The sequence below is a fragment of the Phyllostomus hastatus genome, unplaced genomic scaffold (genome assembly GCF_019186645.2).
Source record: "Phyllostomus hastatus isolate PE091 unplaced genomic scaffold, TTU_PhHast_1.1 phas_scaffold_760, whole genome shotgun sequence".
Classification (NCBI taxonomy): domain Eukaryota; kingdom Metazoa; phylum Chordata; class Mammalia; order Chiroptera; family Phyllostomidae; genus Phyllostomus; species Phyllostomus hastatus.
In genome coordinates this window covers 2,065,589-2,090,795 of record NW_025334040.1, presented here as the reverse complement: position 1 = coordinate 2,090,795, position 25,207 = coordinate 2,065,589, and the positions used below count along the sequence as shown (strand labels likewise).

The window sequence follows — 25,207 nt, the reverse complement described above, 5'->3', positions numbered from 1 at the left end:
GATAACAGCAGTGAACAATGCAGATGTGAGCACTGCCTTCATGGAGCTTACAGTCTAACGGATGCTACTCTCTGTAGCAAATCAGGTAAACAGGAGGATTTAAGGAGGAGACTAAGAGGAGTATCAGCTACAGCAAAATGTAGTTTGCTCTAGCTGAAAGCTTGTTAAAGATTCTGGGGCCCACCCTAGACAGTCTGATTGTGTAGGTCTGAGGTGGTACCTGAGAGTTTGCTTTTCTAACATGCTCCCACATGTCCATCATGGACCACTCTGAGAATAACTAAGCTCAAGCAAGAACTACAAGGTTTCTTGCTCAAAATTATCTCCCCAGGCATTCCACAAGTTAGGGATACATTCCTAACACCTGGTATTTACTTTAATCAGTCAATTGAGTGATATCTGAAGCCTCCAAGGAAAAGATTTTGATGAAAAGGGAAGAGGGGTTCTGGACAGAGAAGAGTCTAAGTAGCTGGGGGTTGTATGCTCCCCCTCTCATTATACAAAGCCAAACTGTCTTCTTTGAGTTGTGCTTCAGATCCTGGCAGCAGCTATGTAAGATTATCAGAGCCAGTTTGGAAGGCTATACATCTAAGATTCCCCCAACATGGCCAAGTCTGGCTTCTCCAAATTAGCCTCACATCTCTCCACCAACTCCACTGAAAAGACAGCAAAAAGAAAGAAATGAAAGGATGTAAAATGCAACTATAAGTCAAAAGTCAGAAAAAGATAAAATACTGTTTTCCTTAGCAGAGATTGTAACAAAATGACTTCCAAGTTCTTCACTGTACTTTGCAATCTATTTGAACAGTATTCGTTTCAGTTACATTTGCTCCGACTAATTTTCCATTTATTAAACACTGACCTCACCTCACAGAAGAGATCTTTCTTTGAGGGGTGGCACTCCCTAACCAAGGAAGTCAAGAAGTAAAAACAGTCTACTTCTACAGGCACCTTATAGTCTGGCCCCATCTAATAGGAATGCTTTGGGTAAGTGAACACCTCTACAATATGACAGTCTGGTTCCTTCCTCACCCTTCTTAGGTTTATCTTTTTAATTATTATTTTTTTAAATCCTCAACCGAGGACATGCTTATTGATTTTAGAGAGGGGAAGGGAGGGAGAAAGGAGAAAAATGTCAATCAGTTGTCTCTTGTACTTACCCAACAAGGAGCTGGAGATTTAACCCACAACCTAGGCTTGTGCCCTGACTGGGAATCAAACCCACAAGCTTTTGGTTTGTGGGACACCGCTCTAACCAACTGAGCCACACCCACCAAGGCACCCTCCTTAAGTTTAAATACAATCTTCTAAAACATGACTTTATGGTGAATTGAAACCACATATTATATTTAAGTAAATTGCCAAGTTCAGGATCAATCTAGTTTCAAAATGGGAGACAGGAAAATACTGCCCCCCGCAAAACTTTATACTGCAGGCACACCTTGGAGATATTGCAGGATTCACTACCAGACCAACGCAATAAAGCAAGTCATAATCTTCTTGCTAGCAGAGGATCTTGCCTTCAACTTGTAAAAAGTGCAACATCTGTGAGTCACAATAAAGTGAGTTGCAATAAAGCAAGGTATGCCTATATTAAATATTACTAATTATATTATTTTATTTGTAAAATGAGGTTGCTTTTATTCCTCCCATAGAAAAGTATGAAGTTAAGGACACTTCAGTCAAGACTCCCAATCTTAAGAGTAAATCATGTCTTTTTCCAAAATGCTATAGTGCTTAGCATTTCTATCATACCATTTAATCCTTAACTGCCTATTGTTATCTAATCCTCTGCAGAGTGCTGCCGGTCCAATCTCATTCTCTCTGGACACCTCCTAAAGTTAAACAGGAGTAGCACTGAGCACAGAATAATTGGGCTCTTGGCCTTTTGTTCATTTAAATTGAAATCTAACTGTTCTGCAGCATTCTCAGTGCCCACAACTAAATTTCCTTGTTGAAATTCACCTACCAAAGGTGAGAGAGAAGGGAGCAGAGATTATCTATTTTTAAAAGCATCATCCAAATAGACTTGGTTATGATGATTTGTCCCTTCAACGTCACTTGGAGTATGGGCTCATTCTCTGCTCTGCCATTGTGCAATGATTAAAATAGCCACCACTTCTTTCAGAGATGCTGTAATTACTCCTCAATAGAGTACACTAAGTTAAAGGATACACACTGGCACCTCCATGTGGCCTGAGGGTTTAGTAACCATCTTCTAATGGTCTTTCGTTGTGCCCCCTTTTCCTGTTAGCTTCTTCTAAAAATAAAGGAGTCTTATTTTCACCACTCTGGCAGAGCCTTTTAAACAAAAGGCTTTTGGAAATTAAGCAGTATAGCTGACTTTTAGCTGTTCTGACTATTTTCTTTACTCGAAAGTGTATCAGGCATGAGAAATTTGTATCTGGGGAGGTTCTTCATATTATATGAAATTGGAGTCTCTAGTAATTACTTCTTAGTTGTGTGCCTAGTCCCATTTATCAAAATGGGGTCTATGATGAAAAGGAATGATCTGGTAACTGTGTATTTCCATAACATTCAAATCTTCTCAGAAGCTAGTTAATGCTATTCAAAATATTACCTCAAACATTTTAGAGGACTTCAGTAGTTTGTCAGAAAAACAGATCATGGTATCCAAATTAGATTTAAAAGCTATCTTCTTCCTCTATTTGGCTTCCAGATTTTAAGCATTCAAACAACCAAAAAGAAGTACTGGTACAAACACTGAACAAGCAGAAAGCAAACTGCTAAAAAAAAAAAAAAAAGCCACTGATAATGACTAAGAATTCTTCTACTGTTGCACCCCCTCTTACTGTCAAACAGAGCCAATTAAATAAGCAAACAGTACATTCTTCAATATCTTTAAATTTCAAGCACAGCAGCCCTCCTTCCTACCTGACACCTGTTTTAGAACATCTCCTCTGCAAACCTCAGTGCCAACCCAGTTACTCAGCTGTTTTATGCAATGGACACCAGCAACTCTACAAGTTGGGCTCTTCACCACGGCTACAGGAGAAACTGGACTCCAACAAGATCTCTCTTTGGCCACAGGTACCACAAACCTGTTCACCTGCTAAGTTCAACCAGTAAAATCACTGGTAATTGGTATTACACTCCCCACTACCCTACTCCATCATCCCCATACATCTTCTGATGGCTATTTGAATAGATCTATAGATCTGGTCACCCTGTGTTAGTTTCTTCACACCAATATTCTTGGTTTCTATCATCATCCATGCCTAACCAGGGCTACCCTGTTTCTGCCTAAGACCTATAGTGACTGTGCCATATCCTTAGGCTCCAAAAACCAGTTATTTCCTATTCATTTCTTCTCAGGCATTACAACGAATGCATTAAAAGGAACTGGGCATTAGAAGAAAAAAGTGACATCCATCTTACCTGCATAAATATCTATTCTTGTGGCATCAGCATCTCTGCAAAAAGGGAAAAAATCAAGATCCAAATGAGAATCTGAAATACCAACAATAAATATGCATAGTTTTCAAGTGGGATGGATACTATTTTGAGTATATTTTCAGGAATTCAGTCATTCTACATACATTAAAGCTATACATTTTACACTTGGTAATACAATTTTCCTTGTATGTCTGTTAAAATTTCTGGAGCTCCAAATTATTTAAAATAACCACATAACACATAGAACCTAGATATATATTTTTAAATACTTAGTGAAAACGTCTAGAAGTAAAAACATTCCTCTTTAGATGCTAAGAACTGACTTAAGTCTGTGTTCCTCTTGATTACAATCATAAAAATATGTTCCAGTAACTTCTCCATTTTTCCTTCTCACCAAGAGATTGAGAAAAAAGGAAAACAATAACCTGCCACAAAGCTCATGAAAAATCAAGTCTCATGGTACATGCACTACAGTCAGCAGCCTGACTCACAAGCCCACAATCTTATCCTCTCTAACACTGAAAGGAAGTTGAGGTACCCCATTATAGTCTAGCTGAAACACAAGTTCAGCTGCCAATCACCAGTTGCCCATAGCTGTGACTTTCTAAATCATCCCAATAGATTTGGTGGAGGAATGTTCAAGCTTAATGCAAAATTTGATGCAGATTCGTTGCTCTACTTGCTCAGTCATTCTGAATGCAATGGCCGCACAGTACACATGCTCACTCAATAGGCATCTACTGCCCACACTGACTAATATAGTGAAGTCGTCATTGTTCACACATGTGCATTCCAGTCCACTCTCCTTGGCTGCCAGGATACATCGATTTGCACAAATTGTTCTCATATTGACAATGACTGGACTTTTTCTGGATAGACCTCATACTCCCATGAATAGTCGAGTGAAAAGTAACAATAGTATAGGTTTACGGTATAAACATAGGTAGACATAGAAAATTATCAGCAAACTCAATAGCTGGCAATCTATTTAAAACTATTTCTAGCCTTGACTGGTGTGGCTCAGTGGATTGGGCATTGTCCCCTCAGACCAAACACCTGAGGGGTTTGATTCCCCCGGTTTGATTCCCAGTCAGGACATGTCTGGGTTTCAAAGTCAGGTCCCCAACTGGGGCACTCGAGAGGAAATTGAATAATGTTTCTCTTGCATGTTGATGTTCCTCTTCTTCTCTGTCTCCCTTTCTCTCTCTTTAAAAATAAAATCTTTAAAAACAAAAAAGTACTTTGTCAACTTTTTCCCTCTTCTTCAGTCATCAATACCTAGTCAATAAACAATGTCTAATTTTTGTTTGTATTCAGAAACAAGACAAACACCACTTTCAATATAAACAGAATCTTGCTTAGATTTTTGTTTGCTTATCTTTGAACTAACTTAAAGTTTTCAGTCTTGAAGAGGAACATTTACATGCTTCCATCACCAAGAACTCAGTATAACACAGTGCTACAGAATGTTTTCTTTCAAGCACAGCTGCTAACAATGGAAAATGCTTTGATAAACTGCAGTCATCTGACAACAAAATATACAGTTTGGGAAGACACAGAACTGTGATATACTTTTAAAGACATCAGGCAGTATATTCTTTTCATGGTTCAAATTAAACCAGAGCTTATCTGTCTCATTAATTTGATTCCTAAATTTCTATCTTAATTCTGTTTTACTACGATTGTCTTGTTGTAATACACAAGGGAAAGTAGCTTTGGAGGTTATAGGTTCATTATTTTTATGCTGGAACACAAAGCAATGAATGAATTCAAGTTAATCAAATACAGTGGAAATATCAACTAACATGCTATTAAAAATAGTCTTTTGGGTAACAGGCCTCTTAGGAATGAGTTATAGCTGTTACAGATTTGCCTTCCTCCCATGTCATCACAGCAAAGGTCACAACCACCCAAAAAGTCTTCAAGCACAGACTGTATGCCCCAAAACTACATACCTTGCATTATCAACCAGTTCAGCAAGAGCACCAAACAAGAATTCATGAGTGGTTCTGAAATGATAAACACTAAGAGTCAGCAAAAGTATTATGGGATTGAACTATGAATCCTAATAAAAAGTCAAGGCTATAAAATACTAAGTTTATAGGAAAAAAATCTAAAATCACCATTTGCATCAATTTACACAACTGAAACTTAAAGTTCTCCACCATTAGCTCATTAATCTCCCGTAAGTATTAGTCTATCAAGTCCCTATATCTACACAGAAATGTTTATTCTTGCTATGTTGAAAAACTTATTCCGAAGTGTTAAAATATTCCTACGTGTACTATCGCTAAAAAGCAGTGTTTTTACTACTCATATCCCGCCTAGAAAAAACGCCTGCAATTTATTTTTCATCGCCTTAACCAGCTGTTTCTACATATCTCTAAACACAGTCAATGGACAACTTGTTAGCAATCTGTTTTACTAGTATCTGTGTATGATCTACTGGTGAAAGAAGAAAATCTGTTCACTGCTTATATTTTTTTACAAGCAAAAATATCCCATTTGAAAGGGGGGAGATAGGAGAGAGAAATCCATTTCTTGACTTTCTTTTATTCTGGCTAAAAATAGAGCTTTTTCACACCTTAAAGGAATGCAAGACTCTCTTGAACAATTCCTCCTAGGAAGACAAGAGCATGATATGATATTGGGGATGCTGTTGAAGTTAACCACTTCAAAGAGAGAAGCTACTGGTCATCTCCTTGGAGAAGATGCTCAAAGTTTGGGTTGGGTAATTACCATGGTATTCGGAATTGAATAAAACTGGTATTTATACATAGTATTTATCCATACAATTCTCCCTGCATTGATATTCTCTTTAATTTCCCATAATAGTCTTCATTAGATATAAAAGTAGGATGTGTCCACCTAGAACCACCTAGAAACACTGACTTTGGATTAGGGAAAATACAAAATCATTAACACACATAATGCATTACCATCATCAAGTTTTTGAAAATAACCAAATTATTTTAGCTGATTTTCTTTTTGTATAAGAAATTTCACCCTGGCTGGTATAGCTCAGTGGATTGAGCGTGGGCTGCGAACCAAAGTGTTGCAGGTTCGATTCCCAGTCAGGGTGCATGCCTGGGTTGCAGGCCATGACCCCCAGCAACCCCACATTGATGTTTCTTTCTCCCTCACTTCCCTCTCTAAAAATAAATAAATAAAATCTTAAAAAGTTCCACCCAATAGATAATCTGAAATTTTCTAGAGATTAAAAATACTTATACCAATACTAAATAACCAGCATGCAGGATGTAAAATGTTTATAAATAAATACTCAAAACTAAACTGTCAGGAAATTTTCACAAATGCAAATTTTGAATTAAAACGAACAGTTCTGGGAATTTTAGGAAGAACTTTACCATGAAATCAGTGAATATATGTTGCTAATCCAAAGGTGACACCAATAAATAAGTTTTAACAAAAAGACAAATTTCTCTCCAATTCAACTAGAAAAAAGAGCTCAAAATGTTCTAACATCAAATTCTTATTTTACATGAAAAAAAAAAAATTTCTAAGAGAAAAACCCTGCATAAAACAGCCATAGATTTCATTACTAAAAATATTTAAGGCTCTAAGGCCCTGGCCAGGTAGCTAAGTTGGTAAGAGCATCATCCCAATATGCCAAGGCTATAGGTTTGATCCCTGCTCAGGGCACATACAAGAATCAACTAATAAATGCATAAATAAATGGAACAACAAATTGATGTTTCTTTCTCCCTCTCTCCCTTCTGTCTCTGTTTCTAAAAATTAATCAATAAAAAATTTAAAAATATTTAAACCTCTAGACTCTTATTAAATTCTTCAAATTATCAACTGAAATACAAATAAGTATTCTGTAGATTATTCCACTAAAAAACTAAGCTAGAAAATTAACATGATTTGTTTAAAGTAGCACTAAAAATAACATTGGCTCTCAAGCTTTCAACCAGTTATTTCCATGACTTATAACTGATTTAAACTTACAAATGGAATTAGTTTTTTAATGCCCTAAATTTTTAAAATTTCGAGCACTGTTATATAAAAATATAAATTGCTGCAATACTTATCTCAATAAGAATTAGCACTTTAACTTAAGTCAAGAAATCTCAGAAACATAGCTCCTGAAAAAACACAATGAAAATGAGACTACAACTTGTAAGCAGAAATTTCTGGATTAATAAATTACAGAATGAAGGATCTGGCCTTTGGTCGTGAGAGTGGCGAATATGAATAATCTAGAAAACTAATTCTGATAGTCTTTGCCATCAGAGCAAAGAAATAAAAAATAGGAATAGCAACTGCTTCTTAGGAATACATATTTCTGATCTTCATATAAAAAATGAGACATTTAGAATTCAATGGTAAGATCTCAAAAGAGAAAGTACAAACTATCTCTGGCTAAGTTTTCACTACTTCCTATACAATGTTCAGAAATGTGCCTTGTACTTTTAAAATTAGAAATACACATTCCAAATAGTTTTCCTTGTTCCACACAGTGTCAATGCTATTCCACACTTACATATTTCAGATAAATTAACAGGTATCTTTAAAATCTAACTAAGGGGGCCCTGGCCAATGTGGCTCAGTTCGTTGGAGCAGCATCCAGTAAACTAAAAAGGTCACAGGTTAGACCCAGTCAGTGCAAATGCCTAGGTGGTGGTTCAGTCCCCAGATCGGGTGGGTGTGAGAAGCAGCCTATCCATGTTTCCCTCTCACATTGATGTTTCTCTCCTCCTCTCTTTTCCCTCCCTTCCCGTAGGTAGGTAGGTAGGTAGGTAGGTAGGTAGGAAGGAAGGAAGGAAGGAAGGAAACACAGCTATAACTAAAGGGTATTTTTGTGATGTGTACTGATACATCATAAAAGGGGACTGTTGTGACAACTGTTGATGAGGTCAGAAACAACACAAAATCTTCTTCAATCCTCCAACCAATTAAGGATAGATCCTACTAACAAATGTTAAAGCTGGAATTTTTTAAGATTTTATTTATTTTTAGAGAGGGAAGGGAGGGAGATAGAGAGAGAGAGAAACGTCAATGTGGGGTTGCTGGGGGTCATGGCCTGCAACCCAGGCATATACCCTGACTGGGAATCGAACCTGCGACACTTTCGCAGCCCACGCTCAATCCACTGAGCTATGCCAGCCAGGTAAAGCCAGAATTCTAAATACCTCTTAAAATGGTTAAGAACCAGAAATGTACCAACTGCACAAGTTCTCCCCTTTTTTCAAATAATATTCAAAGAGATGCACTCATTTCTAGTATCTGAGATACAAATATCTGAATAACTATCAAAGGAAATTCTTCATAGACCCAATAACTCCTTGTTTGTGACCCAAGAAAGATCTACCATGTGGAAAAACAAATATTTTAACAAACTCTACTTTGAACTGATCAAGGCTTTTACACCGTTTGTGCTGGACAAAAAAAAAAAAAAAAAGTATTTCAGCTCAGCATTTCCAGTGACAAATTCACATGTAAATATATTTATTATTAAGGAAACGGTCTCCCAATTCATATTCAGCCTGAATTTAAACCAGCTGAGCTCTTGGATATGTTGACAATAGTTAACTGCCCTAATCGATAGAAAATAAAGCTGAGAAATTCTAAAGCAACCATTTACATTTCATATTGTTTTAATATAATTAGAGTTAAGAATCCACATTTCAACAGAATTGTCATAAGAAAGAATATATCTAGAGTTAACAGATTCCTCCATATTCACTTTATGGATAAAACAAACCAAAAATATTAATAGCCAAGATAAAAATTATTAAATATGCCAACAGGAACAGACATAGAAAGCAGACATGTTATACTTAAGCATCCTGCTCTATCATACCACTTAGCATTACTGCAAAGAGTGACTTAAGATACGTATCTTATGCCAAAGGAACATTACCACCAGCACTACACCTATATTGTTCATGAACTTTTTACTATCAGCCACAAAACCCATCACCAAAAAGCAGTAACAGCATAAAACTCCTTTTATCTAAAAACTTGAGCCCTGGCCAGTGTGGCTCAATGGATTGAGCACTGGACTGCAAAGGAAAGGGTCACCAGTTCGATTCCCAGTCAAGGCACATGCCTGGGTTGCAGGCCAGGTCCCCAGTGTGGGGCAAGCAAGAGGCAACCACACATTGCTGTTTCTCTCCCTCCTTCTCCCTCCCTTCCCCTCTCTCTAAAAATAAATAAATAAAATCTTAAAAGTAAAAAAATTCTAGAATATCCAGTATTAAAAAAAATTATCCTAAGACTTCCATGTTATCCTGAGAATTTCCTATACCTGCTTTAAACCTTAATGCTAATGGGAACCAAGAGAGAATAACCGTCAGCAGTTAGCACTGGAATATAAAAAGATGTTCACTGTCTCTAACAGATGGGCCAGAATCTACTAGGAATTTATCTGCCTAATGACTAGCACCAAAGAGCACATTGCTACCATGCTTCCACCAACTTTTGGTTTATGTAAGTTAATATTATAAACAATAATCACCACCATCTATTAATGTTTACTATGTACTATTTAAGAGTTAATTACTTTATAAACGGTATTTTACATAGTACTCAGAAACACAGTCAAATTAGTCCCATTTTATAGATGAAGAAACTGAGGCTCAGAGAAGTTGACCTCTGCTCAAGGACACAGCCAAAAAGCAATCAAATCATAGCTTGGCATGCTCCCAAGCCCATGATCTTTCCACTGCATCACATTGACTTCCACCCTTTCCAGGCTGTTTACAACTCTCCATTACCTAGAAGGTAAGGAAAAGGTCATTTCTTTCATAATTAACAACATGGCGTATATTGCAGATGCCAGACACCCTTAAGTGATCTTCTTTTTAACATAACAGAACAAACAAGGTATTGTAAGAACAATTTCACCTTCTCTGAAGTTGAGATTGCACCACTTATTACAGAGGATATATATCTAACATCATTAAGAGCAGTACCAAGTCACATCTTAAAAAAATTTAAGGCCCTGGTCTGCTACTCAGTTGATTACAGCATCATCCTGATACGTGGTTTTGGGTTTGACCACCCCCCCCAGGACACATTCAAGAAATAACATTTGAATGCGTAGTGGGACAACAAATCAATGTTTCTCTCGCGCTCACTTTTCCTCTCTCTACAATCAAACAATAAAAGAGAAAGAAAGGAAATTTAAAATTGTGTTTCCTCTAGAACTGAGCTTCCAGTCAGGTCACCATATTAAAGAAATCTCTAAATTAGTTATAAACCAGGAACTTTATTTTGTCATTCTAGGGTTCATATTCTCTTCTGGCACAACTGGGGATATTTAAAAGTAGACTAATTCAATGGCATAACCCAAATATTACAGAGCTTCCAAAATGCTACAACCAACCCTCAAATTTCTATGCAAGCAGGTGATTCCAATTCAACATTGGTAAAGAAAATTCTCCATTATCACTTCAAAGAAGTGATTTACCTGAGGCTCAATTCTTCAATTTGGCTGTGTCCACCTAATGTTAATAAGCTATAAAATAGAACAAGCAGAAAGAAATATGCCAGAATCCTCAACTTAGAGGCTTGCTAAGATCAAATTGAAGACTTTTAAAGTGAGAAGTAGCCCTGGCCAGAGAGCTCATTTGATTAAGGCATCATCCCACCACAACCCAAGGTTGCAGGTTCGATACCTGGTTGGGGCACATGCAGGTATCAACCAATGAATGCATGGAAGAGTGGAACAAATTGATGTTTCTCCCCCCTTCTCTCCCTAAAATCAATTAAAAAAAAATAAACCAGTAAGTAAACCCTTCTCTGTACAGACAAGGAAAGAAGTCCTTAAAGATAAAGCTGGGCCTCAGTTTCTTCAATACAAAGTTGGAATAATTCCAGTAGTGTTGCTATAAAGACAACTTTCAGCCATGTTTAAAACAGTAACTAGCATGATCAATTAGTTACTACTATTTTATAATCAAATGGTCTTTAGGGAAGCTGAAACAAGAATCCAGTTTCTAAAGTCCTGTTCATGTTCTTCCAAGATTATTAAATAGTCTACCATTCCAAATTTGGCTTCTCATTCCAAAGCACAATCATCTGTGAATATATAGTGGTTTCAACTGCTGATTTTTTTTTAACTGCTGATTCTTAATATGACAGTTCAAACATAAAGAAGGAAAACAAAGGTTTTGCCCAAGGCTGTATTATAAACTAGTCAGTAACCTTACCTAACTGGATTTCAGATTCACCGTCCACAGCACAAGAATTTGCCTAGGTAAACTCTACAGCACCTATCCTAAAAGACACTAGTTCAATAATAAGCTTCCTACACAAAGCAAAATAAAACCAGGCTCTCGTAATTTGGAAATTCACTTCAGTTAAGAGAAATTTTATTTCCTTGATAGGAAAAATAGCAAACAAAAAGTTACAGATGTGATCACAGAAACTCTGAAAAATTAAGGGTTTTGGTTTTGTTTCTAAGTCCTTTCCCGTGAAAGGATAAAAATTACTAAACTATTGTTGAATAACTGAAGTTCACATTCTCAGCCCTGAAGGTGATTCTTCAGATGTCTGGGCCATCATTTAGCTGCTCGTCACCTCTCTATATCCTAAAATGTTAGGCTACTTACCTTGATCTCAAAAGTGACAAATGTATGTATTAAAACACTAAGTAGTTACAACTCCAATCAATTACTTCCATGAGTGAGCGTAAGGGTTAACCCCAAAACACTGCAGACCAATGTAGTGATGGTAATCTCTTCATGAACTAAAGAACGACAAACACTCTACGTGTTCTGAGATTTGCACACGTTTTGGGAATGGCTATTTAAATCATGGTTTTAAACAAGATGCCACTTCCTGCTTAGCATATTAAAACTATGTTGGATGTGGAGACGAATTTCCCAGAAATATAAAGCCATCTGTTTGCTGGGGGAAAAAATTTTTTTCTTCTAATAAGTTGTCATTTCAATATCTTCGTTCACTTTTTTCCTTGTTAGAAAGAATAAAACTTGTTATAACCAAACTGTTTTGGCTGTTGTCACTAAAAAAAATATACTAGGATAGTCCAACTTTTGATGATCCAAAGAACAGTCCTTATTGGATTCCTAACAAATGCTTGAGAAAGAAGTTGATATAGTAACTCAAAAAACTAGTTTGCATTTGATCAAATAAATTCTGATCCAATAAATGGTCGTATTCTTCTGGATTAGCAAGAAATATTTCACTGATTTCAGTTCATCCAGCGATATATCCCCAAAAGTGAAAAAGCAAACTTTTGAGATTTCCACACTAATATCAAGAAAGGACTTATCGGTGACTATAGTGGCATCTATAGATACTTACGAATTTGTGTGCAGATATTCAAAGGTTAGCTGAGCTCGATTCAAACTGCTGTAATTCGTGAAAGCCATAAGTGCAGTGAGGTCCAGTCCTTTACCAACTGGGAAATACAACCTTGTAACGAAATAGATTTTCCAGGATTCTTCCCAGAAAGATTTGGTAATTGAGTCTGGCTCCTTACAATTAAACAAGATTACTGAGTACCTATCTAAAATATATTCAGAGATGTCTAAAACTACAATTGATTTCTCCTGGAAGTTTTTATCTTCTCAGACTTTGATGTAGTATCGTGAATAGAACTATGTCAATAAATCTGCGGTCTCAAGGAGCTTTGGCGTTAAGTTGTGATTGTTCAACGAATCGAAACGTGGATGATCTTGAAAGTAGATGGTACGGAGTTGGCGGTTTTATTACTGCTCCATCTTCATTTTCTTCGAGCCCTTTTTCGTTCTTCTAGGAAATTCAGCAATCCGGAAACTTACCAATCCGGAAATTTATCAACTTCTGTTATAAGAGTGGTCAATCACCCATGTCTTCGCCATCAATGATCCCAGGATCTTTAAAGAGACACCAGACTGGCGACCGCGATGTGGAGTATATATGGCGATACTTCCGGCTTTACCAGCTCCCAACTGAAAGATCTCTTAACCGCTGATGGCGGATTCCCGTTTTCAGAGCCCCGCCCCAGTCTCCCCAGGCTCGTGGGTCAAATTACCTCACAAAGGCCCACTAAAAGGCCTCAGAATTAACCCACCCGAATTACCTCAAGTGGGCCGCGCGCCCCTCCCCCACTCTCCTCAGACCTCAGCCTCAGGCCTTTTCCGGGCCTCTCCTCTGGAAAAGGAGTCAAGCCCAGTTTTCAAAGCCCAGATCGAAGGCAATGGAGAGCGCACTACCCAACCGGGCGTTGCCCAGCGATCACGGCTGCCTTTTTCCCTCCCCACGGAACTGGAACCCTACAACCGCAGCGCGTTCTTGGAACCATGTGCTGCCGCCTCCGCCTCCGTTGCCTCCGCCGCCGCCGCCGTCACGACACAAGCCGCCCGTGCGCCGTGATGAATGAGATGATGACAGGACTGAGCACCACGAAATTGGGCTTTTTGGGCAGCTTCGCAGCCGCTTCCGCGGCCACCTCACCCTCCGCTTTGTCTCGGCTAGTGCACACGAAACGGGATGCCTCGCGCACTCCCCGACGCCCCAAACCCCCGAGGCCTCCGCGGCGCATTCAGCCAATCAGAGAGCTAGAGCTCCTCCCACCTCCGCCCTAAAACGACGCCCTCTGATTGGTTGACAGTGTGTCTCCACGTGACCGGATCTTGTTAGCTGGGTCCACCCCTATCACGTGAGAGAACGCGCCTCTCTTCCTGCTTTCCTGACCCTCTCCGCCATTTAAAGAAACAGTACCGGGGGCGGGTCGAGCGACGCAGCCGGGACGGTAGCTGCAGAGCGGACCGGAGGAGCCATCTTGTCTCGTCGCCGGGGAGTCAGGCCCCTAATTCGAAGAAGCCCTGGCGCGCCCTCCCCCCCTCCCCGGTCTGGTAGGGCGAAGGAGCGGGCGCGCGGTCGATCGAGCGATCGGTTGGCGGCTCTTTCTCCTGCTCTGGCATCCAGCTCTTGGGGCGCAGGCCCGGCCGCCGCGGCGCGCGCCCGGTGGCCGTTGGCGCTCGCGCCGTGTCTTTCTTCTCGTACGCAGAACTCGGGCGGCGGCCTATGCGTTTGCGATTCGAAGAGGAGTCGTCCGGGTGGTCGGCGGTGGCGGGCAGTTGCTCCGCCCCGCTCCCGGGGAGGCGGCGGCGGGATTTGGCGCGTCTGGGGAAGCGGGGGTGGCCGGGGCGGGCCTGGAGGCCTGGCGCCACCCTTCGGGGCCTGCAAGGACCCAGTTGGAGGCACAGGAAGGTGCTGGGGGATGGTTGGTGGTGGGCTTTCTACTTTGCCTTTTCCTCCTTATGCCGCCTTAGTGAGAGGCGGGAGCTCTGGCGGCAGCTCGGGGGTGGGAGACAAGCTCCGGAGTCGGAAGAACTGGGTTTGCTTCCGGGCCTAGCCACCAGCTGGCCGAGTGACCTTAGGCAAGTCACTCTGTAATATGTCTGCGCCTCAGTTTCCTCCTCTGCCTATCGATGTTTGTGGAATTAAAATCGCTTTATAAACTATAAAGCGTCAGTGTACGTAAGGGATAATTATCGTTTGTCAATTTTTTTGAGTTGTAAGAAAACAGCAATTGCCCAATCCATGGATTTTGAACCTGGGAACCTTGGATTGGAGTTGGAGATCCCCAAACTCCCTGAAATTGTATGCAGAAATTAGTGGGACTGTGCATTTTAAGGGAACGAGGATCCATCTCCAACAAGTTTTCAAAGGGAGGTATCACCCCTGAAGAGTTAAGAACCACAATTTGTTTATGCCATAGGGAGGAAACTGAGGCCTAGATGTCATTTGGGATCCTTCACAACCAATTCGAAGCCCCTGTTTGAATCCCTGGGATATGTGAGCTTTTTTGTGCATAATGGGTATTCGGGGTAACAACACTCCACTGCTTGGCTTCTTTTCTGAGTCTTTTCTTTCCTCATAGGGTGCCTGAAGGTGGCTAATGCATATGGTACTGTGGCACCCATTATAAAGCAGCGGAAAATAAGAGTGGACATGTTCTCTAGTGTCAAGAGGCATATTTAATCTTTGGCCCATTAACTGTTTGTTGCTGCTTATACTGGTGCCTGACTGCCTTTCTGACTCTTTCACTGACCATTTTCACGACCATGTTTGTCATCTGTTACTTGCTCCTATTTTATATCCCTAGTCTATGTGGTTGGTGATGAGCAGGTTTCTTTTTAAATGGTGCTGCCAAGTCTAGCTAATTAATGGTGCAGGTGGATTTTTAGCAATCTGGCTCACTGGAACAGACTGAATGAACCAGCCATGGAATTCCCAAAGATGTTGGGGGTTATCTTTATTAATTGAAGGTTAACATTTGCTGAAAAGTTTTGTTGGAACCTCTGCTGAACCTCACAATCAGTGGATTTGGAAGTGTTTCAAAGCTTAACATTTTCCTGGACTGCTTTGTATTCTATTTGCTTGCAAGTGTGTTACTACAGTGGCCAAAATGCCAGTTTTTTGCTTCTTTGTTAATTGTCAGCTGCTTTTATCTAATTCCAGGCTATTGCCCAGCAAACACTATAGAAATGTTTGAACAGTTGGATTTCAGACATTTTGTTTTGTGGAGTGGTACAGCTCTAAGCAAGTGAACACACAAGTTTAAGTGTATTTTGTCTGGTTAGGTGTTACCTGGTTCTGCTATTGCATACAAATATCTGGAAAAAGTCAATTGACTGTACCCTTTACCTAAAGGGCAGAGACAAATGATCTCACTGCCAGAGAAATAACTTTTTTGGAGAAAAATGTATTGGCCTTTTAGGTTTTTTGTAATAAAATCTGGATGTACTACAAAAGAATCACAAGACTGTGGTGATAAGATGCTTTTCTTGGCAGAAGGGGGAAAAAAACAACTGGAACTCTAAGCTTGAAATTCTGTGACAAAATGTGAGATGTCCAGGATAGAAGGTTGAAAGTGTTTCACTACAGTATTCTGCACTAGCTGGAGCAGATGTCTTTCAGTGTAGCCACGCATGGGCTCCAGATTTGCAAGATGGGGACCTGCAGGAGCTTATGAGGATGTGACAAGAACTCTGAAGTTGGATGCTTTTATTTTTGAATTTTGGGACTATTGACCTCACTTTCAGAAGAGAGACTGACTAAACAAACAATGCCACCAGCACTGTTACGGGGAATTCGAAGTCCTGAGTTTCTGCCAGATCCTCAGTTGCAAACTGGTGACGCTGCATCCAAAGCGAACTACGGTACTTGCAGTTTTCCAAAATGAATCATTCTTTACCATCTCCACACTTTTGTTCATACTCTCTTCTCTACCCTAAAATGTCCTCCTCCAGTTCTTCACCTGCCAAAACTCTGCCATTTTTTCAATATCCACCTCAGATGCTCTCTTGTCCATCTGTCTCTTAACTTTAGCCAGAAATAATCTTGTAAAATTTTTGTTACATATCTTTTATGTTTGTATATAATACCCTGTTAAAGTTATTTGCATGCTTTTTTTTTCCTTTGTTCTCTTGCAGACAGCAAACCCCTTGAGGAAAAAGGGATCTTAACGAATCTTTACCCACACATACTACCACATATGATGAAGCTTTTAATAGAACGGAGCAATTTAGAAAGCAGGCTATCTCTGAATAAGCATTCAGTAAGTGCTTGCTTAATCATTGCGTTGATAAACTGGTTACTCTTGATTAGGGGAAAAAATCACCAGTTATGGGCCATGTTTCCTTTGTGTCATGTTTTTATTATTTTTTAAATTTTGAATTTAAAAATATTTCAGGAGCCCTCAAAGAAAGAAACTGAAAAATTGTATAGATTATTACAGAAGGGTCCACAGACTAGGCTTATTGCCTAGGTATTTTATTCTCCCCCATTCAAGATGGAATCTTGTTAAAATGAAGGTTAAGAGTAGCTTTTTTTCATAAGACGATTCAAGAGAGGCATGATAAAAGGAAGGAGGGCAATATCTCATTTACCTTGGTGTTATATAAACTTAAATTCCATTTTTGTGCCTTTTGCAAAGCCCTTCTTCCCCACCAACCACTACCCAGCAGCCTGAATGCAATCGAGTTACTCCCCCAAAGTAGGAGACTTAGAGCAGTTTCAGAGACAGTTTATTTTCAAGAGTCAGGCAATAGTCTTTTCCAGAGAACTCTTTATGTTCTTATCATCACTGATTTTAAGGCTTCTTTTTTCCCTTTAGCATTGTCAGCTTCTTGGTTAGGCTTTTCAATAATTAGTACCCCTCAGGCAGCTAATGTGCTAACAGTAGGCCCATCCCAGTGTTAGAGTCTTGTGTTGATAATGCCATGCATTTGTTACCAGTTTTGTCCCTGAACCTTCTCACTATCTTCCTTGTACTGTTCCATCAGCCTACAGATTTGGTACCTGGATTTTTGCCCATGGTGATTCCTATTATCTTACTACTGAAGAAGACACCATTCCAGTGGACCACTGTGACCCCAGGAGCATTCAGCCATCATGATGTGGCCTTCACCTACTTGTGTCCTATTCTGCCCAGATTGAGCACCACCCTTTATGTGATGAAGCCAAATAGCTGAAGCTGTTTAATCACAACAAAGGCCCATAAGTGTGTATTTTGTTTCTTCAGTTCAAACCTTCAGAGACACATAATACATTTGGAACAGGGGATTTTTAGTTTTCAACACTGTCTAAAGAATGGCAACATCTTGAGAACAACATTGGACCACATCCCACAGTCTCAAATGTTTGAAGTATATGAAGCGTCAAGAATCCCATCCATGTCACTGGACACTGTTCTTTTCCACTTCAGATCTGTAGTATCCTACTGAAAGAGAAAGCAGATATTCTGACTTACTGGAATTAAAACAAAGGCACAATGAAGGTCTCATAGCATCTTCTTTGGGATTACTCAGGAACCAGAACTTCTCACACAAATGTAAGAAATTTTACAAAGGAATCCTTTACCTAACAGCATCTCACAAGGCTTCAATCAGATTCCAGAAAAGGCCTCTTGAGACATCCAGGTAGAACCTATATGGTAAACCCTTATGTTTATATCGCACTTTACAGTTTCAAAGCACTTTTACATGTATTAATATCAATTATCAAAATCACACAATAAATTATAATCCCTTTCTGCAAATCAGGAAATGGGATTTGAAAGGTTGTCCAAGGTGACATAGCTACCATGTGGTAGAAGCCAAGCCTTCTGACTCCCAGTCCAGTTCTCTCCTTGGAATTAAGTTAGCCTCTACTTAACCCACAGGGTTAAAATGACTGCAGGTTAAGAATCCCAGAAAAGTTTTCCAGCCTCCTTATCAGGTACCCTCAACCAGGATGTCATAAACTGTACCTAGACCAGAATTCTATGAAAATACCCCTAAGGCTTAGGAGCAGGCTGTCTTCCATGATGATAGATTATCCAGTCAACAAGACACATCTTCATCTGATAGCAACACTGCCCAACATGAAACACAAAGCTACTTAGAGATCTTTTGTCCATCTTTGTGGTCTTCCCAAAGAGACACTAATTGATTGGGGATCCCTTCTTTGTTGGTTTTTAAGTCTTGGACTCTAGGACACCCAAGATCTTAGCTATTGTTTTTTATCCCCAAACAAATATTTACACAAAATGAGCCATCCATTTAGAGCAATGCTGTGTATGCATGTGTGTTTATATGGGTGACATGTCCATATTACATGTCATACATGGTTTCTGTAGTCCAGTAAGGTGGTAAAAATACTGCAAATTGTCCTTTCCCTGATTGGTAATACAATATAGTGTATTAGAAGATCACAGAGGGCTTAGCAAAAATCTCATTTAACTGTTAAACCTAGTTCTAAGTTAATCAAGCAGAGGATGTTATTTTGTAGCATTTTAATGAAATGAGGCAACTGCCTTAAGACGGCATAGCCAGTGCTTCCTGAATGCCAATGAACCCCAGGAATAAACTACCATCTTTGAAACCTCCCCCCTCTTTTTTTTATCAATAACTGCTTTGAATTAGTACATGTCCATGATTTGAGAGTCCTTTATCTTGACCATTACCTTGATTTTTCTGTCAAGGGAATCTCTAGAAGATTTGTGGGAATATGAGTGGCGGGAGGTTAGGGGAAAGTTAATTCATCTGAATTTGGATGGGTTCTACAACATTTGGCCATGTACTTCTCTGTCCCTAAAATTGTATTGTAAACCTAGTTCAAGGGCATTGCATCTCAGGTGGGTGAGAAGATTGGAAAGGGGGAAAATGGGGAGGAGGGGTGAAAAGTAGATATTTTCTTAGAATTTCTGAGTTGTGGCCCACTGAGATCTTATCAGTACTTGAAGAGAGGTCATCCAGCCATGCAATTCTTAGAATAATATTTACAAAGGAATGAATGTATTTTGCAGCTGTATGCTGACTGCAAAAACCCCAGTGCTGTTGTCACTTAAAACCAATAGTGTTGTTCTCTGAGCATAGTCACAAGCCTAGTTTCAGGCAATGAGAATTTATAGCAGATTTGAATGTTAATTTCTTAATTCTATAAATGTAGCCCACCTTAGGGGAAGAGTGAACAGGAAACATCTTTGCTTACTATAGGCTTTGCTTACAGTTTGGTTTCTATGACATTTTTTGTATTTCAGCATTTTGTGAACAACTTATTCTTAGATCATTGGTTTTCCAAAGGCTTTGTGGCCATGAAGCCCTTTGAATGAAAACTATGCGGAAACCTAAAGTAAAAGTGAAGCTGCTCTGGATGAAGCAGGAGTAGGGGGCCTGAAACCTGCTACAAGCATCTTCCTTTACTACCATGGTGACACCTAAGGACTTCTTTACAACACCTAGAATTCTTCAGAACACATTTGAAAAACACTGCCCTAAACAACAATACGTTTGACCTGAATGGTATTCTGATCTGTACCTCTACTCAGTACAGTCCATGTTCAGGTGGTACAGAACATTCTTAGGAATACTTCTGTGGGCAAACTCAAAAAAGTCTAAGAAGATCAGTATGTCTTTGTCCAGCCCCACCCCCCCAAGAAGTTATATGGGCTAAAAGTGGTTATCAACTGGACCTAAAATTACAGCCCTCTACCCCCGATGGACTTCCAGTGATTGCTGGGTTTGGATATAGACTGAGTGATTCATACGTACTTAACACTGACAAAAACCCCCTTGCCCAACATCTTTCACAAATACCAGATGCTCTAGTGGTACTTGAAATGTGAGTTTGAAGTCTTGATTCTCCTTGAATACCTGAATTGCCAGGTGTTGAAGCTGATGCCTCATTGAGGCTGTAGTAGACCAACTTGTACATGTGGACCTCCCATCATCAGCTGTGGTACTCTATTTCATATGCAAGTGATAACCATTAACTATGAAGCAAAATTCAAATATTGGCAACATTAACTAAAAGGGTACCTGTTTTTTTTGTTTTTTTTTTTTCCATTCATCTTACTCTCAGACTACAAGTTACTATGACTCAACCATTGGTGGTGTTACTCCTATTTGGTTTTTATTCATTTCAACTTCTGTTTCTGGGATAAATGAGCTAATAACCTTTAAAAAGCTAAAACAATTCCTCCATCAGTATATCTGCCTGGTATATTCTGCTCTAAAATTATGAATACTGATCTCTAACTACATGTAAGACCTGATCTACAAGAGACAGTCTTTGAACATCTTTTCTCATGTATGTGATTTAAAATGTGACCATTTGGAACATTTTTTATACCACTGAGCATTTTTCCTTAAGGTGGGTCCTATGATGTCTGGTACCATCAGCTGTAGGTATTAAGGATATTTTGAGGTAGGCCTTTTGACTAGGCTGTGGTAGCTTACTTGCTGGGACTTTCAAGTTGGTGTATCATCTTTTTTTTTTCCCTTCCTGGATATGTAGACATGAAAAACATCTACAAAGCCTACCGCTAAGGATTTTATCAGGAGACTCAAGCTTCCTGCTGCTGCTTCCTAATGCCACAAGACCACAGTCCCTCATTGTGGATATGTGCATGGAATTTTAGCTGTCTCGATACTGTTTTACACTGATTCAGAGTGGCCAACTTATTCCTTGCCATGAGATGCTCTCAGGCATTGAAACAACTTACCTGTTTTTGCAGGAAGGATTCAGCTTATAAACTTCCAGACCAGATCATGTTGAACAACTAGACTTTGATTTATATCATGAGAAAAGTCTCATTTACTTCACAGTTGACTTAAGAGCCAGCTGTCCTCAACTACTTTCATGAATGCACTGGTTAAATGTTGGGAATGGTTTCTTTATATCTCTCTTATCCACTAGACTAATTATGATTACATGACTTGGTCTGCAGATCGTCTAAGTGGCCTAAGTCTGGTTACTCTAGACTGCTCACCATCAACAAATAAAAATAAAAGATGACTATCCTGCTTGTATATACAACTATTATTTGTGAAGAAAAATTATCTACAAACTCAGTTTTCTTACTACCTTCAAAATATCGGCTGGATTTTTTTTCACCTGTACAGAAAAAGACATCTATACTGCCATTCATTCCCTTTAATCCTGTCCCACTCAGTCAAAATGAGGGGCTTAAAGTGAAGATGACCACCTTTCAAGAGTCTAGTTGAATACCGTGTGTCAGAATTGATGGATGAAAAAGCCTAAAAATCAAGCCTAGGAACTTACCTACTAATCTCCATGCCTCAAATCTCATCTAAGTCTGTCCAGCAGCACCATTCAACCAGTTTGAGGCCTTGACTTGCTTTTAATTCCCAGAGATGTGCTGAATCATAGAAGATGGAGACTTGATTACCAAAGAAAGTAGGGCCAACTTTGACAAACCCTATTACTCACAAGTGTAGCATAAACACCTAAACAGAACCTCACTTGGACTGAGAATATAGCCTTCTCCTGAGCTGAACATTCTTGGACAAATGAGCAGGAAAATGAAAGCTGCTGTACCTAACTGGCTATTTAAGGTCAGAAAATTGTATCCAGAGTAAACGCTATAGATTAACCCTGGAGTGCTCAGGGTAAAAACTAATTTTCAGAGCTTTGGTATTAAACTCTGTGTTCTTCCATATTATATCCTGGTTATTGGTATGGCTGGCCCTGCTGAAGGTACCCTACTTACCTATTTATCTTAGCCCCTGCCTGCCTTTGTTGACATGTTTGTGTAATCAGACTTGCTGTCCTCAAGATGATTACAACTGATCTCAGCCTATTTTATACCCAGTTCCACCAAGATTTTTTAACAGAAGCAACCTGTACCTCACCCCACCAGGACTTTAATGTTCTCAACAGGAAGGACCATGCTGTATACTCTTTGACCAGCAGCAACCTTTTTTAGTGCAGAAGAAGCCTCTAAGCATGTATATATTCGATCATTTTCAGCACCTGGGACCCCTTCTATCAGATCTGAAGGAGTACAGCAGATCAAAAGCAGTCAGTTTCTCTCTTCTGCAGTAATATAGAAGTGAGTCTGATTCACCAGTTCAGAAATGAGAAATGTTCAACTTGGCAAAAGACTTGAACACAAGAAAACTTTACACGAACTTAAAATTTACCATTGACTTGAAAACCCTCACATACTATTTGCCATTGGGAGACTAGTTGTCTTGCATTATGTCAACTTGATAGTTGGGCTCTCCGACTCATGTTACTTACATTGAAACTATTGAATCATCCAGAGTATGTTACTGGACATGATTATTCCATTCCAATAAGTTTCCTGAGTACAGTATATAATCCCCATGATGGTTTTGTTTTTGTTTTAATGCTTTTATTAAGAAAGTAACAGTGCCAGCTGTTATCATTCAACTTTATGAGCAAAGATTAAACTTTTAGAATATCCGGTCTTATCACTGATACTATTTTTAATTGACCAGCAATTCATTCCATCTCTTTGTAACAACTCCCTGATGTTTCTTGGAACCATATCTATTTTCAGTCTGCATAGTTCAGACAGTCTGATCTAACCTTAAGTTTCATGTTGGACACATAGTTCATACCTGATCAGTCAACAATCATCTCCTTCACCATAGTGATTGATTCAGGAATGGTCATGTGATTCAAGTTGATCCAGTGATACTCAACCCTAGGAGTTTTACTGAACTATGGAAGAAGAAAAGCTCAGAAACTCAATTTACTGAGGTTGCTTAACTTTGTAGGATGAAAAAAACCTCAGACCACCAGGAGTCCACCATATCAAATGAGCCAGTCAGAAAATGAAGCCAGTGCAGAGGAAAGCGGAGCCAAATGATGGAGACTTGAGTCCTGATGACAATGTTTGTGCTCCTGGATCCACCCGTGCCTGAAGCTAGTATATCCTCTGGATTTTTTCAGTTTTGTGAACCAATAAATACTCTTTTGTTTAAGTTACTTTGAGTTGGGTCTCTATTGCTTGAAATTGAGTCTTAATATACTATACCAGTATTGAAGCCTGACAGGTCCAAATATTTATTAAACTATAGGTCATGGCCACACTGAAAATATTAAGAAAAATCACGTCTTTTAAAATGAGTAAGGTACACTCAATTGTGTATGGACATGGGAAAATGGCCATGTTATGTTAAGTGAATGAAACAAGCTATTGATAAAGAAATATATAGAATGGACTAATTTTAAAATTTGTGTTTATGATTATGTAGAAAAGCCTATTAATGGCTTTCTTTGAATAGCACAGATTATGAGATTTTGAACTTGATACATTTCTGTATTGGACTGTTTTCCATAACTCACAGTACGCATAAACTTTATTTAAAAGTAAAGAATCATTAATTTTACTGCTCACTGTTTGGCCTTGGCAAGTTACTTAACACTGAGCCTGTTTCATCAAATAATTTTAAATGCCCACCTTTACCTTAGTGATATTTTGATAAAAGATGCTCATCATCCATTACTCAAAGTGACAGATTGCTGTACCTTTACTTGTTTGAGAAACTCAGCTCAGTAGTTGTCCCTGAATTTTTCAAGTATACTTTAAATGTTCAGGCATATTCAAATTACCAGATTTTTATGGTTTTAGTCACCAAAAGATTGTTTTAATTCTCAACTAATGTTAATTTATGAAGACCTCTTGCATTTTTTACACTAGGCAGAAAGAGAAAAGTCACATTTTCTTTGAAATATGAGTGTTCTGGTCTTACTGCAATCAAGGTCCAAAATAACTTTTCTCTTTTTTTGCTAAGTTCATTGCATACACATTAAACTCTCAGCAGCACATACAACTCCCACCAGCATCTTGACATCTTTAGGTGCAAAGGCTCTTCCCATCATTAAAAGAATGATGTAGTAGACATCCCTTTACTTTGGCCTCCCCAAAATCATTTTCCCTTTTAGTGATGGATCCCCACTTTGCCTTTGGACCACTATTTCCCATTCTGTGGTATTAGTGAAACTAAATTACAGTATTTTGACGTCTTAGCTAACACTGGATGTGTGCTCCAAGCTTGTCCAATCAAAACTCCCCATCTGCTAGGATTTTGAGTCTTAAGACAGGTGACAGACAAAAGTATCGGACCTGAGTCATTCTGATGGAAAGCATTTAAGAGTGGGTGCAAGGACATCCCCACAGGTGCCCTGATTCCTACTATCAGGCCTGGTTATCCAGATTTGCCTTTGTGTAGACTACCATATATCCTTATAATGTTCCTTTTTTTTTTTTCTTTCTTTTTTTTGGGGGTGGGGGCAATAAGCCAAAGAGGATTTCTGTTGCTTACAACCAGATGACTGAATGATTGTTGAGGTTAATAACAGTTAAGTAGTAGTATTTAGACCTTTAGGAACATAGACAGTCTGAAAGTGATTATTATACTGAGATTGAATTAAAGGCAATAACTCAAGCTCTATGTCCCTGGGGGGCGGGCGGGGGGGGGGGGGGGACACAGCAGTGGCAGTGAAGAGTTTAATAGTAGCAAAAAGCAAGTAAAGGTACCTCCCCTTG

General features: G+C 39.2%; 2 protein-coding genes across 4 annotated transcripts in view; one reads left to right on the top strand and one right to left on the bottom strand.

Moving 5' to 3' along the window:
* MORC2 (MORC family CW-type zinc finger 2) overlaps positions 1–14,216 on the bottom strand; it is a 39,141-nt gene extending 24,925 nt beyond the window's left edge. For all 3 annotated transcript variants that reach the window (XM_045826818.1, XM_045826820.1, XM_045826821.1), the window contains exons 1-3: positions 12,715–14,216; positions 5,373–5,426; positions 3,400–3,434 (exon numbers count right to left, since the gene is read on the bottom strand). In XM_045826818.1, coding sequence (XP_045682774.1) covers positions 3,400–3,434; positions 5,373–5,426; positions 12,715–12,782 — 157 coding nt within the window. In that variant the 5' untranslated portion in view covers positions 12,783–14,216. The remainder of the gene's footprint in view (positions 1–3,399; positions 3,435–5,372; positions 5,427–12,714) is intronic.
* Positions 13,695–23,643, top strand: LOC123810919. Its single transcript, XM_045826761.1, has 5 exons — positions 13,695–13,893; positions 14,215–16,562; positions 16,836–16,960; positions 17,688–18,323; positions 22,613–23,643. Exons 1-2 carry the CDS (start codon positions 13,695–13,697, stop codon positions 14,667–14,669), a joined length of 654 nt encoding a protein of 217 aa, XP_045682717.1. The 3' UTR covers positions 14,670–16,562; positions 16,836–16,960; positions 17,688–18,323; positions 22,613–23,643.
* The last annotated feature ends 1,564 nt before the right edge of the window (positions 23,644–25,207 follow it).

What these genes read in the sequence shown, in the direction of transcription:
- LOC123810919 (XM_045826761.1), top strand. Translation starts at nt 13,695, where the DNA reads ATGTGCTGCCGCCTCCGCCTCCGTTGCCTCCGCCGCCGCCGCCGTCAC. An exon ending in CACGAAACGGGATGCCTCGC is followed by an intron (nt 13,894 to 14,214) that starts GCACTCCCCGAC and finishes CCTAATTCGAAG; the next exon opens with AAGCCCTGGCGCGCCCTCCC.